The 13,890-nt window shown below is 46.1% G+C and overlaps 1 protein-coding gene across 2 annotated transcripts in view; it reads right to left on the bottom strand.

Annotated features, from left to right (window-relative positions):
- LAMB2 (laminin subunit beta 2) overlaps positions 1-13,890 on the bottom strand; it is a 73,167-nt gene that overhangs the window by 24,049 nt on the left and 35,228 nt on the right. For both annotated transcript variants that reach the window (XR_014491672.1, XM_083355936.1), the window contains exons 15-22: positions 13,564-13,691; positions 10,431-10,551; positions 10,109-10,301; positions 8,527-8,670; positions 5,173-5,404; positions 2,222-2,385; positions 1,337-1,561; positions 180-397 (exon numbers count right to left, since the gene is read on the bottom strand). Coding sequence is in view for 1 of the 2 variants with exons in the window: in XM_083355936.1 (XP_083212062.1) it covers positions 180-397; positions 1,337-1,561; positions 2,222-2,385; positions 5,173-5,404; positions 8,527-8,670; positions 10,109-10,301; positions 10,431-10,551; positions 13,564-13,691 (1,425 nt within the window). In the remaining variant the exon portion in view is untranslated. The remainder of the gene's footprint in view (positions 1-179; positions 398-1,336; positions 1,562-2,221; positions 2,386-5,172; positions 5,405-8,526; positions 8,671-10,108; positions 10,302-10,430; positions 10,552-13,563; positions 13,692-13,890) is intronic.

Here is a 13,890-nt window from a genome sequence, read left to right as displayed (position 1 = left end):
ATCACACCTGTGAAATAGAGCTGAATTAAAACTCTCCTCTCCTCTCCCAGCCTATCAGTCAAGGAGCTTCCAGGTTGTGGCCCACACTGTTCTTCAACACAGGAAGCTCTCCCAGTTTTCAGCGCAACATTGACCAAGATGCCTGGACCTGCCTTGCCTAGCACAGAGCTCAGACTGACCTGATTACAAGCAGGACTCAATGAGTAATAGGAATGGCAATCACAGGGTTGGCAGCCCTGCCCACTGGTTAAGTTCCAGAAGTTGGGGGCACAACGGTCACAGTTCTGCCCCTGGACATTGGGTAGGCACTGGCACTGCCCACTGTACTGGTCACAGTGGCACTCTTCCTGTGAGGAGCATTTGTTCTGCACAGTCCCCAGATAGTTACAAGAGCAACCTGTGAGTAGAAAAAAATAATTAATATGATGTTCAGCCACTTCTTTGGCAGAAAAAAGAGACGGCAATTGGTAGGTCAAACCATCTTTACAGAAAAGTAAATAAATATGATGTCAGTTAAAAGGAAGCTACTCTCCTGGGGCACCATGAACCAAAGCTGTTTGTTTTTTTTGAGATGGCTATGGTATATAGATCAGCACCAATATTTTAGTAAGATTGTGCAGGCTGTCTTTTTAGTAAGGTAGTCTGCATAACACTGGAGAAGAGCCTAATGCTGGAAAAGGTTGAGGTCAAGAGAAGAAAGGGACGACAGAGAATGAGGTGGCTGGATGGAGTCACTGAAGCTGTAGGCGTGAGCCTAAATTGACTCCAGAAGATGGTAGAGGACAGGAAGGCCTGGAGGAACGTTGTCCATAGGGTTGCGATGGGTCGGGCACAACTTCGCAACTAACAACAAAGTCTGCATAACCGTTTAGTAAATGTTTTAATAAGATTTGAAGGACTGTCTTTCCCCAATCGTATCTACCTAACCCCACAAAAGCGAGGAGGCAGGGAATGCTATGAGTCCCCTCTTCTAAGGGGGTCCATCTATCAGGACCAAGAAGAAGGGCCTTCTCTGTGGTGGCTCCCTCTCCCCCTGTGGAACATCATCCTCAGAGAGCTAAGATTGATCTCCACTGTGATACTCTTTCACAAGGCCCTGAAGACGTTAAGAACCTGGAGACCCAGAGTGAGATGGAGCCAATCCAATGGCTAATCTGATTCATATTGCCAAAGGTAGGGGGTTAATTGCTTTTTGTATTGGGGTTTACCCTCTTAAGCCACCCGGAGTCACTGCGAGTGAGTTGGGAAGCCATATAACTTTTATCAAATAAAAAAATAAACAAAACAAAACACAATAATAAAATCCAGGCTGTCAGTATTTGCAGCAGACACTTACGGCGGCAGGTATGTTGAGTGGCATCGCCATAGTAACCGCTTTGGCAGTGTTGACACTGGTCTCCCTCGGTGTGGTAGAGGCAGCGGAGGCACTGGCCTGTGCGTCGATCGCAGGATTTGGGGTCCGCCAGATCAATGTTGTTATTACAGGCGCAGGGCTGGCATTGTCCTCTAACCTGCCAGGGGTTGCCATAATAACCAGGAGCACACTCGTCACAGCGTGGACCTGTGTGAGGGAAGAATGCCAGTTGGGATGGCTGTGACAAACAGGAGGAAACTCAGCGGCCCAACCGAAGAACCACCACTCCCAACTTCGGCCCAACCGAAGAACCAAGATCACTCCCATCAACATGGATAGGGCAAGCCACTAGAACAGGGGTAGGCAACCTAGGCTCTTTTATGACTCGTGGACTTCAACTCCCAGAATTCCTGAGCCAGCCATGCTGAGGGGAAAGGGAGAGGTTTCCAAGCGGAGCCATGCTGGCTCAGGAATTCTGGGAGTTGAAGTCTACGAGTCATAAAAGAGCCAAGGTTGCCTACCCTTGTATTAGAATATATATTGAGCAAACTCCACTCCCTGCTATCTTTGATGATGTTACCTAGTTTGGTAATGAAATGTCTACAAGAAAACAACCAAGCTCAGAGAGTACCTGGATCCCCCCTTTCAACCCTGAGCTACAAATATTCTCCTTTATTGGAGTAAACTCACCTGCCTAGCCAACATACATAACCCAACCAAAGGTCTTTCACCTCCCTCAGTTCCAGCCTCCCAGACCTGGTTGTGTTCTGCTCTTTCAATGCAGCTCGTGTTGTGTAGAGAGCCATTCCCCCAATCCCGCCATAAGGTGAATGAGGACCTGCCCTCGTGCCCCAAAGCTGGACTTGCCTGTATAACCTGCGAGGCAGCTGCACAGGACAGTTCCAGAAGGGGTGTTTTGGTGGCAAGTGGCTGCAAAATGGCGCCCAGAGCCAGGAGCCTCGGGGCAGGGGCAAGGACGGCATTGGCCACCCAAGGACAGCGCTGGGTTCCCATAGTATCCGGCCACGCAGCTGCACATGAGGGAAGAGGTTGTTTTAGGAAGACATGATTTTATTTTTGTTTTTATTTATTCATTTGTATCCCGGTGACAAACCTTTCTAACATACTTTCCTCCTCCTATTTTCTCCACAACAACAACAACCTTGTGGGTTGAGTTGGGCTGAGAGAGAGAGAGAGAGAGAGAGAGAGAGAGAGAGAGAGAGAGAGAGAGAGAGAGAGAGAGAGAGAGAGAGAGAGAGAGAGAGAGCGACTACTAGCCCAAAGTCACCCAGCTGGTTTTCACGTCTAAAGTGAGACTATAACTCTCTTCCACTACATTTTCATACATGACTTCTACTTCCAACTTGGTTTTTTTCACTTCTTTCCTCTTCTTCCTCGTCCGTTGGTTCCCGAGATCTAGTTCTGACGCTGTCAAGTAATGTTTTTACTCAGCAAAATCTACTCTTGTTTCATCTCTACTACATGAGAGGCAATGAGCTGCTGTACTTAAGGTATAGACAGTCCTCGACTTATGATCACAATTGATCCCCACATTTGGGGAGTTTTGCCCCATTGAGCTGCTGTACTTAAGGTATACATAGTCCTCGACTTATGATCACAATTGATCCCCACATTTGGGGAGTTTTGCCCCATTTTATAACCTTTCTTGATAACAATTGTTAAATGAAGCACTGCAGTTGATAAATTAGTAACACAGCTGTTAAGTGAATTTGGCTTTACCGCTGACTGTGCTCGTCAGAAGGTCACGAAAAGTGATCATGTGACCCTGGGACACAGCAACGGTCATAAGTAAGAGCCAGTTGCCAAGCATCCCAATTTTGATCACATGACCATGGGGATGTTTGCAGCATGTGTGTCGTGAGGGTGAAAAACGGTCATGTCACTTTTTTCAGTGCCGCTGTAACTTTGAACTGTCACTAAACAAATGGCTGCAAGTCGAGGATTACTTATATTTATTTAGGACTGAAAAGGAAGAATTCTTGTATAAGAAGCCTTAATCTCTTACAGGAAAATCAAGTGAATATGAATGGGGTTTGAGTTCCGGTTCCTTTGTAGTTCTGTATGTAATTTTTTTTGTCAGAAATACCTTCTCCCAAAGTGGTTTCCCCCCCCCCCCCACACCTTCCCAAGTTAGCCTTCAGCTGTAATATTATCTGGAGGTTTGTCATCTAACTATTAAAGAAGCCCAACCTTGTTTAGCTTCCAATTCTGCTAGAGCCATTGGCTGATACCTCCTACAGAAGTGGCAGGATTGTGATGAATCATCCATACTATACATATTTGTGCATATGTTGCTTTTTGGGGGGAATAGATTTTTTTAAATTATCTATACCGCAGAACTAAAATGTAATGTATTCTAAGCACTTATAAGCATAAATAGTGGAGGAATAACAAATTTTTGAGGAGGCAGAAGAACAAGCCAGAGTTACAAATAAAGGAACTATGTAGAAAGATTGATACAAACACTTTAGGCTACCAAGAAAATGAGAAAAGAAATGCTGAGAATAGCTTATTATCAATAAGCTAAGGAATTTACTAAATGTTACAAAAGAATGACAGCTAGTTACTATAAGCAAAGAGATGTGTTAATCTATGGTAGCCAAAAATCAGAAAACAACCTGGTAGCACCTTTTCAGATTACATTTTATTAAAAGGCATAAACTCTGAATGAAATTTGTTTGCTCCCAGAATAGCTGGATATGTCCCGAGAAATATAAGTTCACCAACAATTACGTTACAGATTTACCATCCAATCTTGATGTCTGAAGAAATCCGTTACATCCTGAAAAAAAGACCTTGTGTGCTGAATGAATGAAGGTGTAGGAATACCATTAGGAGTATTATTTTAAAAAGATGTTTTTAAAGTTTAAATTTTCGCATTGTTGTCAGAGCGGGGTTGTTCAATATCCCTCTTTAATGATGCTGCAGTGCATGAATGATCACCCTGGTTTTTATTCAGGGATGAAGTGCAGGGTGTGTCAATTCTGCGCATAACAATTCTGTCGGAGAGGCCATCAGTGTAATCAATGAATGGATGAAGTCATGCTGTTTTTGTTTCCCAGTCATTATGGTTCTGCCGTAGGCATATTAAACTTGGTTTTCATTGAACCAAAAACTTCTCTGGGAAATTATTTGAATTGGAAACAAACACAAAATGCGCCTTTATAAAACGCAGGGATAGGCAACCTTGGCTCTTTTATGATTCGTGGACTTCAACTCCCAGAATTCCTGAGCCAACCAAGCTGGATCAGGAATTCTGGGAGTTGAAGTCCACAAGTCATAAAAGAGTCAAAGTTGCCTAGCCCTGAGGTATACTTTATATAGGTAGTCCTTGGCTTATAGCCATTCATTCAGTGACTGTTCGAAGTTACCCCAGCACTGAAAAAAAGTGACTTACGACTGTTTTTCACAATTACGACCGTGGCTGCATTCCCATGGTCTGGCAAACTGGTTCGTATTTATGATGGTTGCAGTGTCCAGGGGTCATGTGAAAACCTTTGGTGACCTTCTGACAAGCAAAGTCAATGGGGAAGCCAGGTTCTCTTAGCAACTGTGATATTAACTTAACAACTGCTGCGATTGACTTAACAACTGTGGCAAGAAAGGTCGTGAAATAGGGCAAAACTCAACTGTCTCGCTTAGTAACAGAAATTTTGGGCTCAATGGTGATCATAAGTCGAGGACTACCTGTATTGTAGCCTGCTGTTGATGTTGACGCCCACGCAGGAAATCATGGATGGACGTATGTCTATTAGCTAATGGCCGGCTCTCAGCATACCCTACCATTCCTCCCTTACCTCTCACACCGATTTCCTTCTGTGTGGCCCCGGCAATGTAAACAGCTGCCTGTCCGCGACTCACATTCTTCTGATCGGCCATTACACTGGCATGGACGGCAGTTTGGGAAGCCCCAGTGACCAGCCTGGCAGTGGTCACAATGAGGCCCAAAAACACCCGTCCGACAAGGACACTGTCCACTAAAGTTGTCACAAAAACTGCTCAAGGACCCTTGGCTGCGGCACTGGCATGCTGGAAGGAGAAAGAAAAGTCATATCATGGCAAGCCCGTGAAGAGTTTCCTACTCCGGATGAAGGAAGGCAGAACATACCCCGATGGTTCAGAAACTGAAAAAGAATTAGAAGTGAATCACAGTTATAGCGTTAGCCATAGCGGTGACCTTCAGGCTTAGATACTGCCCCAAACCGCTTTACAGCACTCTTTGAACGTTTCACAATGTAGAAGCATTGTTTGCGTATTGCCCCCAACAATCTGGGTCCTCATTTTACCAACTTGGAAGCATGGAAGGCTGAGTCAACCTTGATTCCCGTCAGGATCGAACTCCAGGCTATGGGCAGAGTTAGCCTGCTATGCTGCATTCTAATCATTGCGCCACCAGAGCTCCTCATAACTGGATGTTGATTATAGAAAAGCATCCTCAACTCTAAAAATATATTCAACTTCCAACTCAATTTTCCCACCCCAACCATTATTGTGTCTCCTCCTAATCATGCTCTATGAATGATTCAAGCTCAATAGGATGCATCTACACAGTTCATGCACCCCATGTCTATATTTTCTTCATGATCTGTGCCAATTATTTTATTTCTGCTCTCATCTGGCTACATGTACCCCAAAATGGAAAGACTGCTATTTTGCATAACTTCAACCATCTCCTAACCATGATGGTTGCTATTTTGGGTGAAACATTCAGCTTTTTTCCCCCCCTTGAGGTAAGATTACCCACATACAGAAGTGGCTTGTCATTGTCTTACAGGGTCGGGCCGAGGAGTTTAGTCACCATCTGACGGACAAAATTGCTCAGATCCGGGCCAGTTTGGACACTGACTGGGCAGAGTCTGACGTGGAGGAATCGGATGGTCTTGAGCATGTTATCTGGACTGAGTTCGATCCTGTTTCCCCTGATGATGTAGACAGGATTATGGGGAGGCTGAGCTCCACCACCTGTTTATTGGACCCATGCCCCTCCTGGCTGATTTATGCGGCTTGGGAGGAGACACGAAGCTGGTTCCAGGCAGTAATAACTGCCTCTTTGAGGGAGGGTGTTTTCCCCGCCGCCTTGAAGGAGGCGGTGGTGAGGCCCCTTCTCAAGAAGCCTGCCCTGGACCCAGCGATTTTGAACAACTATTGTCTGGTCTCCAACCTTCGCTTTTTGGTGAAGGTTGTTGAGAGTGTGGTGGCGTATCAGCTTCCTCTGTTCCTGGAGGAAACTGATTATCTTGACCTGTACCAATCGGGTTTCAGGCCCGGGTACAGCAAGGAGACGGCATTGGTTGCGCTGGTGAATGATCTCTGGCGGGCTTGGGACAGGGGTTGTTCCTCTGTCCTAGTCCTATTAGATCTCTCAGCGGCTTTTGATACCATCGACCATGGTATCCTACTGCGCGTCTCAGGGGGTTGGGAATGGGAGGCACTGTTTTACAGTGGTTCTCCTCCTATCTCCTGGGCTACTCGCGGTCGGTGTTGACGGGAGGGCAGAGACCCGCCCCGAGGCCTCTCGTTTGTGGAGTTCCTCAGGGGTCAGTTCTCTCTCCCCTCCTGTTCAACATCTATATGAAGCCGCTGGGCGAGATCATTCGTGGTTTCGGGGTGGGGTATCATCAGTATGCTGATGATACCAAACTTCTTTTCTCCACCCCGAACCAACCCAGTGATGCCCTCGCCGTGATGTCCCGTTGCCTGGAGGCGGTCCGGGTCTGGATGGGGAGAAACAGGCTTCGTCTCAATCCTGCCAAGACTGAGTGGCTGTGCATACCGGCATCTCGGGTTAACCAATCTATTCCATCTTTAACGATGGGGGGTGGGGTGTTACCCCCCCCCCCCGTTGATAGGGCTTGCAACTTGGGATTCACGGCTCAGTTTTAAAGATCACATAGGAGCCGTGACCAGAGGGGCTTTTGCCCAGGTTAGCCTGGTGCGCCAGTTGCGACCCTACCTGGACCGAGATGCCCTACGCACAGTCACTCATGTGCTCGTGACCTCCCGGTTAGACTACTGCAACGCTCTCTACATGGGGCTGCCCTTGAGGACCACTCGGAGGCTTCAGCTGGTGCAGAATGCAGCCGCGCGAGTTGTGATGGGGGTTTCCCGATACTCCCATGTAACACCTCTATTCCGCAAGCTACATTGGCTTCCGGTTGCCCTCCGGGTGAGATTCAAGGTGCTGGTGATGACCTATAAAGCCCTAAATGGCTTGGGTCTGGGATATTTGAGGGAACACCTGCTGCCGGCATCAAGTTCCCTTCTTCCTGTGCGCTCCCACAGGGAGGGCCTTCTCAGGGTGCCACCGGTAAAAGACTGCCGGCGGATAACACCCAGGGGGAGGGCCTTCTCTGTGGGTGCGCCTGCCCTTTGGAACCAGCTGCCCGTGGAGGTTAGGACTGCCCCAGACCTTCGCTCATTTCGCCGGGACCTGAAGACCTGGCTCTTTGAGCTTTCCGGCCCAGGCTGAGAGTTTTAATATGGGTTTTTATATTTCTACTTCAGGGACTGAATTTAATCATTTTAATTGTTTTTTAATTTTTGTATTGATGTTTTAAACACCTTGTAAACCGCCCTGAGTCCTACGGGAAAAGGGCGGTATATAAATCTAATAAAATCTAAAATCTAAATCTAAATCTAAATCAACTAATGAGATGAAATAGCTGATTCCAGATGCAACACAACATACAGATAAAAATATCCACTCATACATGGAAAAGGGCTGAAGTTTCCATAGAGGGCCAGTTTCCACTAAAGGCATTTTCAAAAATATCGAGGCAGATAGAGTAAATTTTATTCCTGTCCTTGCAAGCTGCTTCTCTACTCCAACACCCCCACACCTAAATAATTTCCATCACCTCTAACGGTACTTCCAATAAGGGCTCAGTCAGCAAAAAGCAACCAGCTTAGATCAATATTTCTGCCTATCAATTACGGTAGCTATCACAGGGGTCTTCAAACTTGGCCCTTGTACGAGTTGTGGACTTCAACTCCCAGAATTCCTCAGCCAGCATGCCTGGCTGAGGAATTCTGGGAGTTGAAGTCCACAACTCGTACAAGGGCCAAGTTTGAAGACCCCCTGAGCTATCATCTTCAGCAGCATATGGAACTGATCTGTGCTGTGAGGAGAAAGGAAGGTGAGTTTCACTCACCCTTGCAGCCACCAGGCCCAAAACCAAAGGTGCCAGGAGTGCAGCGTTCACAGCGACGACCCATGACGTGCGGCTTGCACTGACACTGTCCACCATCTGGATTGCACTCGAGACTCAGAGATCCCTGGAGATCACACTGGCAGGCTGGAGACAGAGGAAGAAGCAGCAGTAGAGAAAAGGAAGTGATGCCCTTTAGGAAAAGATTCTTAGTTTCTCCTCCCCACTTGCATAGAAACGGACCAGAAACCCGTGTGACTAAGTATCCCCTCTCCATTATACAATGGGAAAAAATCTGAATGTGTTTGCCAGGGTCAGCCCTGTCTGCGCTTGCAGGCTTCCAAAGTTGCACAAGAACAGCCTGGACTCTTCCCCAGAGCAAAGTTAAATCACTCAGTTAGACCATCTGCCTCTTGGCTGTGAATCAACCGAAAGCTACACTGGCATAGTTTATATCCCATTACCAGTCCCAATGGTCTCTTCTCTAACTTGATGGTGTCCTCATTTCTTGTGCAGGAGAGGTTGCCTTTCCCCAAGCCCCCCACCCCCACCCCTTCTCCTCATCACCTCATCAAGAAAAGTGCCTCCCAATCATAGCACTGCTGTCATTGGCAATAGATTTGGGGGTGGCTCAGCCTGTGGATTTAGGCATCTGTCAGAACTTTCTCCCTGCCTCTCCCAGCTGGAAAAACATCTGCCAGACTGGGAGAGGTAGCAGGTGAGTGGAAGAGGAGGCTCTTTGCACACCAGATCTGAGCTGATCTCTGTCTTGGATCACTGACCACAAAAACAGCAGTCAGGGTGTTGGGACTGTATGAGCCAGATGTAGCTCTGCTGCTGTTTCATGATGGAACCCCACAGTTCCTGGCCGCTAGGGTTCAGGCTGACTTTGAACGCAGTTTTAGCACTCTTCCAGGCTTTAGTGCTCTTCTGGAAAAGCTATAAAGCATAAACCCATGTTCAAAAGCAGCCTGAACAATAGCTGATATATGTATGCACTGGGTGTGCATCTGAGATAGCTGAGATCCGGTTTGATGTCCCTTATTTCACCACACAGCCCTCTCTTCACCACTGGTCAGCTGTTTTTCAGACTGCAATCACAGTAAAACCGCTGCAACATTATTTGCTGCTGAAAGGAGAACTGTTAACACTGGAATTATGGACAACTTAAAACTATCTGGAGTGTAGGCTGGGAATAAGGTAAAAGCAACCTCATGGAGACTTTAGATAAAAGTGGGTACCAGGACATATTCATAATCTGGTAAGAGGCATGTGGGGAAGGCCTAGAGCAGGGGTCTTCAAACTTGGCCCTTTTTTGACTTGTGGACTTCGACTCCCAGAATTCCTCTGCCAGGCACGCTGGCTGAGGAATTCTGGGAGTCGAAGTCCACAAGTCATAAAAGGGCCACGTTCGAAGACCCCTGGCCTAGAGCCTCCAGGAACCATCTCTTCCATCTCATCAGGGCTTCACGTTGAACCTTCCCTGTCTTCCTCTGAGTGAGCAGAACAACCTCCCTAGTACATTGATGTTTTCCCTGGGTCGAGCCCCTGGGTGGCAGTTGTATCTGGGCAATTTAACACTCACGGAGTGCCCCCTGGTGAATGATGGCTGACATGCTGGTGAGCAAGTTGGCACAAGCCTCCGGGGTGGGCCCCTTAATCACAGGGCGAGCCTGCTGGGCACAGCGGTAGCGCTCAAAGGTCTCTTTGCGAGCAATAGAGGCGGCATCCCCGGCAATGAACATCTCCAAGGAGGAGTAACGTGGCACCAGTACCAACTTCCAAGGAAGAGAAACGAGAAGGAGAGAGGGAGAAAAGCGGATATGGTTGGGTGTTTACAACTGGTTCCTCCAGATATGGTTCTCCCCTCTGCTATGTGTGCCAGGGTTACCAATCTCAGTACTTACAGAGTCCAAGAGTACAGCAGCGCCTTGCAAATGCTCACGCCCTCCGGCATGGGTAAACTCTACCCGAATGGTGTACCTGATTCCTTGTTCTAGGCAGACTGGCTGTGGCAGCACAATGTACCTGTGGAATGGAAATGCCAATTCATTTCACAGAGGTCTCACGTGCCCCTCTCCCCATAGCATTTTTCTGATGATCCTCAGTTAACGACCACTCATTTAGCAACTGTTTGAAATCACAGTGCTGCCGAAAAAGTGGTACTCGGGTCCTCAAAATTCTCGCTTTTGCAGTGCCTCTGTTGTCACATGATCGTGTTCCAGACGTTTGGAAACTGGCCCACATTTTCAAGTGTTGCAGCATCCCACAGTCCATATGATCCAGATTTCTGAGGCCCCCTGCCAGCTTCCGACAAGCGAAGACAACAGGGAGGCCGGGAGGAAGTCAGTTGTCATGGTTACCTGAGGATCTTGGTTAAAGAAGCTCATGATGATTTGCTTAATGATGGTAACCAGGGATTGCTGCAACTATTGTCATTAAGCAGCGCAGTGACATAATGTTGTGCTTTATGACTGTGTCCCTTAGCAATGGAAATTTTGGGCCCAATTACCATCGTTAAGTGAGGACTATCTTTATCAATTTTGCAGAAGAATGCTTTCTTGCGGCCCATATTAGTGAGACAACTGACTGGCATGTTCAAGGAATCTCTGCCTCATGCTATGGGTGGGAGGAGAAGCAAAAGAAGAAGATGCAATCCCTGTTCTCATATAGTTTAGGCTTTTGTGAATCCCACTTGCTTATTATTTTGCTATAAAAATAATATGTATATTTTAAACTTACCAATTATCCCAGTTCTAGAGAGAAGTTTATCTAGGTAAAAGGTAAAGGTTCCCCCGCACATGCATGCTAGTCGTTTCCAACTCTAGGGGCCGGTGCTCATCTCCGTTTCAAAGCCAAAGAGCCAGCGCTTGTCCGAGGACGTCTCCGTGGTCATGTGGCCAGCATGACTAGACGCCAAAGGCGCATGGAACGCTGTTACCTTCCCACCGTAGTGGTCCCTATTTTTCTACTTGCATTTTTACGTGCTTTCGAACTGCTAGGTTGGCAGAAGCTGGGACGAGTAATAGGCGCTCACTCTGTTACGCGGCACTCGGGATTCGACCCACCAAACTGCCGACCTTCTGATTGACAAGCTCAGCGTAAGAATACGATTTCCAGGAAAGAATTGACTACGGCTTGGTTACTTGTTGCCAACTTAATCCCTAATGCTTATTTTTTTCCCCCCCAGCAGATTTCTGACACATTAGTGAAGTTGATTTATTATGCTGTTTATATTTGTTTCTTATCCTTGTCAGCTATAAAAGCAGAATAAATTATGACAAGGAAAAATCATGCAAATACACTGGAGTTACACAAACTGTCCTGGCACAGTTTTTTTAGTGTCTGTGCCATTTTTTTAAGACAACGAAAAATCGCACGCTATTCTGAAGGTTAAGAATCTGTTAATTATGTGATCCATTCTCGTTTTTGATTTGATACAGAGTGTTTAAAATATATACACAGTGTCCTCATTTACTAATTTATTGTAACAATATATAGGCCCCATCCGCAGGATGCAGGCAGCACACAAAAGCATGCACCCTCCAGTCCGCGGAGAAACCTCTCTCCACGGAACTGGTTCCTGGTGCCCAAAAGGTTGGGGACCTCTGAGGTAGAATAAAAACCATTGAACAATTATCCTTATAGTTAAAGCGAGCCCAGACAGTCTTAGATCAAACAGGATGGAGAACTGTGTTGACTTGATCTGCCTATATGTGCCTCAAAATCCATCTCGCTTAAATATCTCCCTTTCTCAGCAATAAAAATACCGCTACCTCAACTTACGACAATCGAGCCCAACATTTCCGTTGTTAAATGAGATATTTGTTAAGTGAGTTTTGCCCCATTTTACGACCTTTACCGCAGTTGTTAGGTGAATCACTGCAATTGGTAAGCTAGTAACCCGATCGTTAAGTGAATCCAGCTTCCCCATTGACTTTGCTTATACGCAGGTCGCAAAAGGGGATCACATGACTTTGAGACACAGCAGAGGACATAAATATGAACCAGTTGCCAAGCGTCCGAATTTTGATCACATTATCATGGGGATGTTGCAGAGGTTGTAACCGTGACAAACGGTCGTAAGACACATTTTTCAGTGTCCTTGTAACTTTGAACGGTCACTAAACAAACTGTTGTAAGTCGAGGACTACCTGTATTTGTCAGTTTGAATTACACTTTCCCAGCAATAAAGTCTAGATAACTCTGAAACTTAATGGAATGGAATGGAATAACAGAGTCGGAAGAGACCTTGGAGGTCATCTAGTCCAACCCCCTGCTCAGGCAGGAAACCCTATACCAGGGGTAGGCAACCTTGGCTCTTTTATGACTTGTGGACTTCAACTCCCAGAATTCCTGAGCCAGCCATGCTGAGGGGAAAGGGAGAGGTTTCCAAGCGGAGCCATGATGGCTCAGGAATTCTGGGAGTTTTTTTAAAGAAAACTTTTAAAAAACTTTTTTTAAAGAAACTAACTTGATGTTGAACATGATAACGGCAGCACGGTTACTGGTGGGACAATATTGGAAGAAGGATAGTTTGCCCACTGTAGAAGAATGGGTGTTTAAAGTTTCGAATCTTGCAGAAATGTCTAAGATTTCTGCTTATCTGAAGGATCATTCACAGGAAAGATATATTTCAGTTTGGAGGAGATGGATAAATTATATTCAAAACAAATATGGGACTAAAAAGTACCATTTAGCTTATGAGTAGATTTTAGTGGGATATTGTTATTGGTATGTTGTTTGTAGTTATGTTAAAAGAGAGTTAAAGCGCATTATGAATTTGGTTAATTGTATATTATGCATAATTTTTATTTAGAATATGATTATTGTAACTATAATCCTGTATTTAGCTCTGGGAAGTGGGGGGGGGGAAGTTGGTGGGTTTGGGGTGGGAGGGATTTGGGGATATATTGTAAAATTTTGTTTTTGTAAAACTCTTTAATAAAAAAAAAGGAATTCTGGGAGTTGAAGTCCACGAGTCATAAAAGAGCCAAGGTTGCCTACCCCTGCCCTATACCATTTTAGACAAATGATTACCGGGATGTGGATAGCAGAGCTGTAGACATCAAGTCATCAGCAGGGATGATGTTTCCACATGGACTACTGCTGGGGACAGGCCCAGGTCTCACTACAGACACCTTCACTTTTTCCCATTTTCCTGGAAACTGAAAGAAGAGGAGAAGAAATAGCATTGTCCATGGAATAATGTAGCTGGATGGGCAGACAGTCAGGAAAACCAGATAATGGCATTTCTCAACCTTGACAGCTTTAAGATGGGTGGACTTTACCTCCCAGAATTCTTCAGTCAGCCATGCTGCCTGAAGCATTCTGGAAATTGAAGTCCACACATCTTAAAGTGGTCCA

Source organism: Vipera ursinii (genome assembly GCF_947247035.1).
Source record: "Vipera ursinii genome assembly, chromosome: 2".
NCBI classification, from domain to species: domain Eukaryota; kingdom Metazoa; phylum Chordata; class Lepidosauria; order Squamata; family Viperidae; genus Vipera; species Vipera ursinii.
This window is presented reverse-complemented; position numbering and strand designations above follow the sequence as displayed.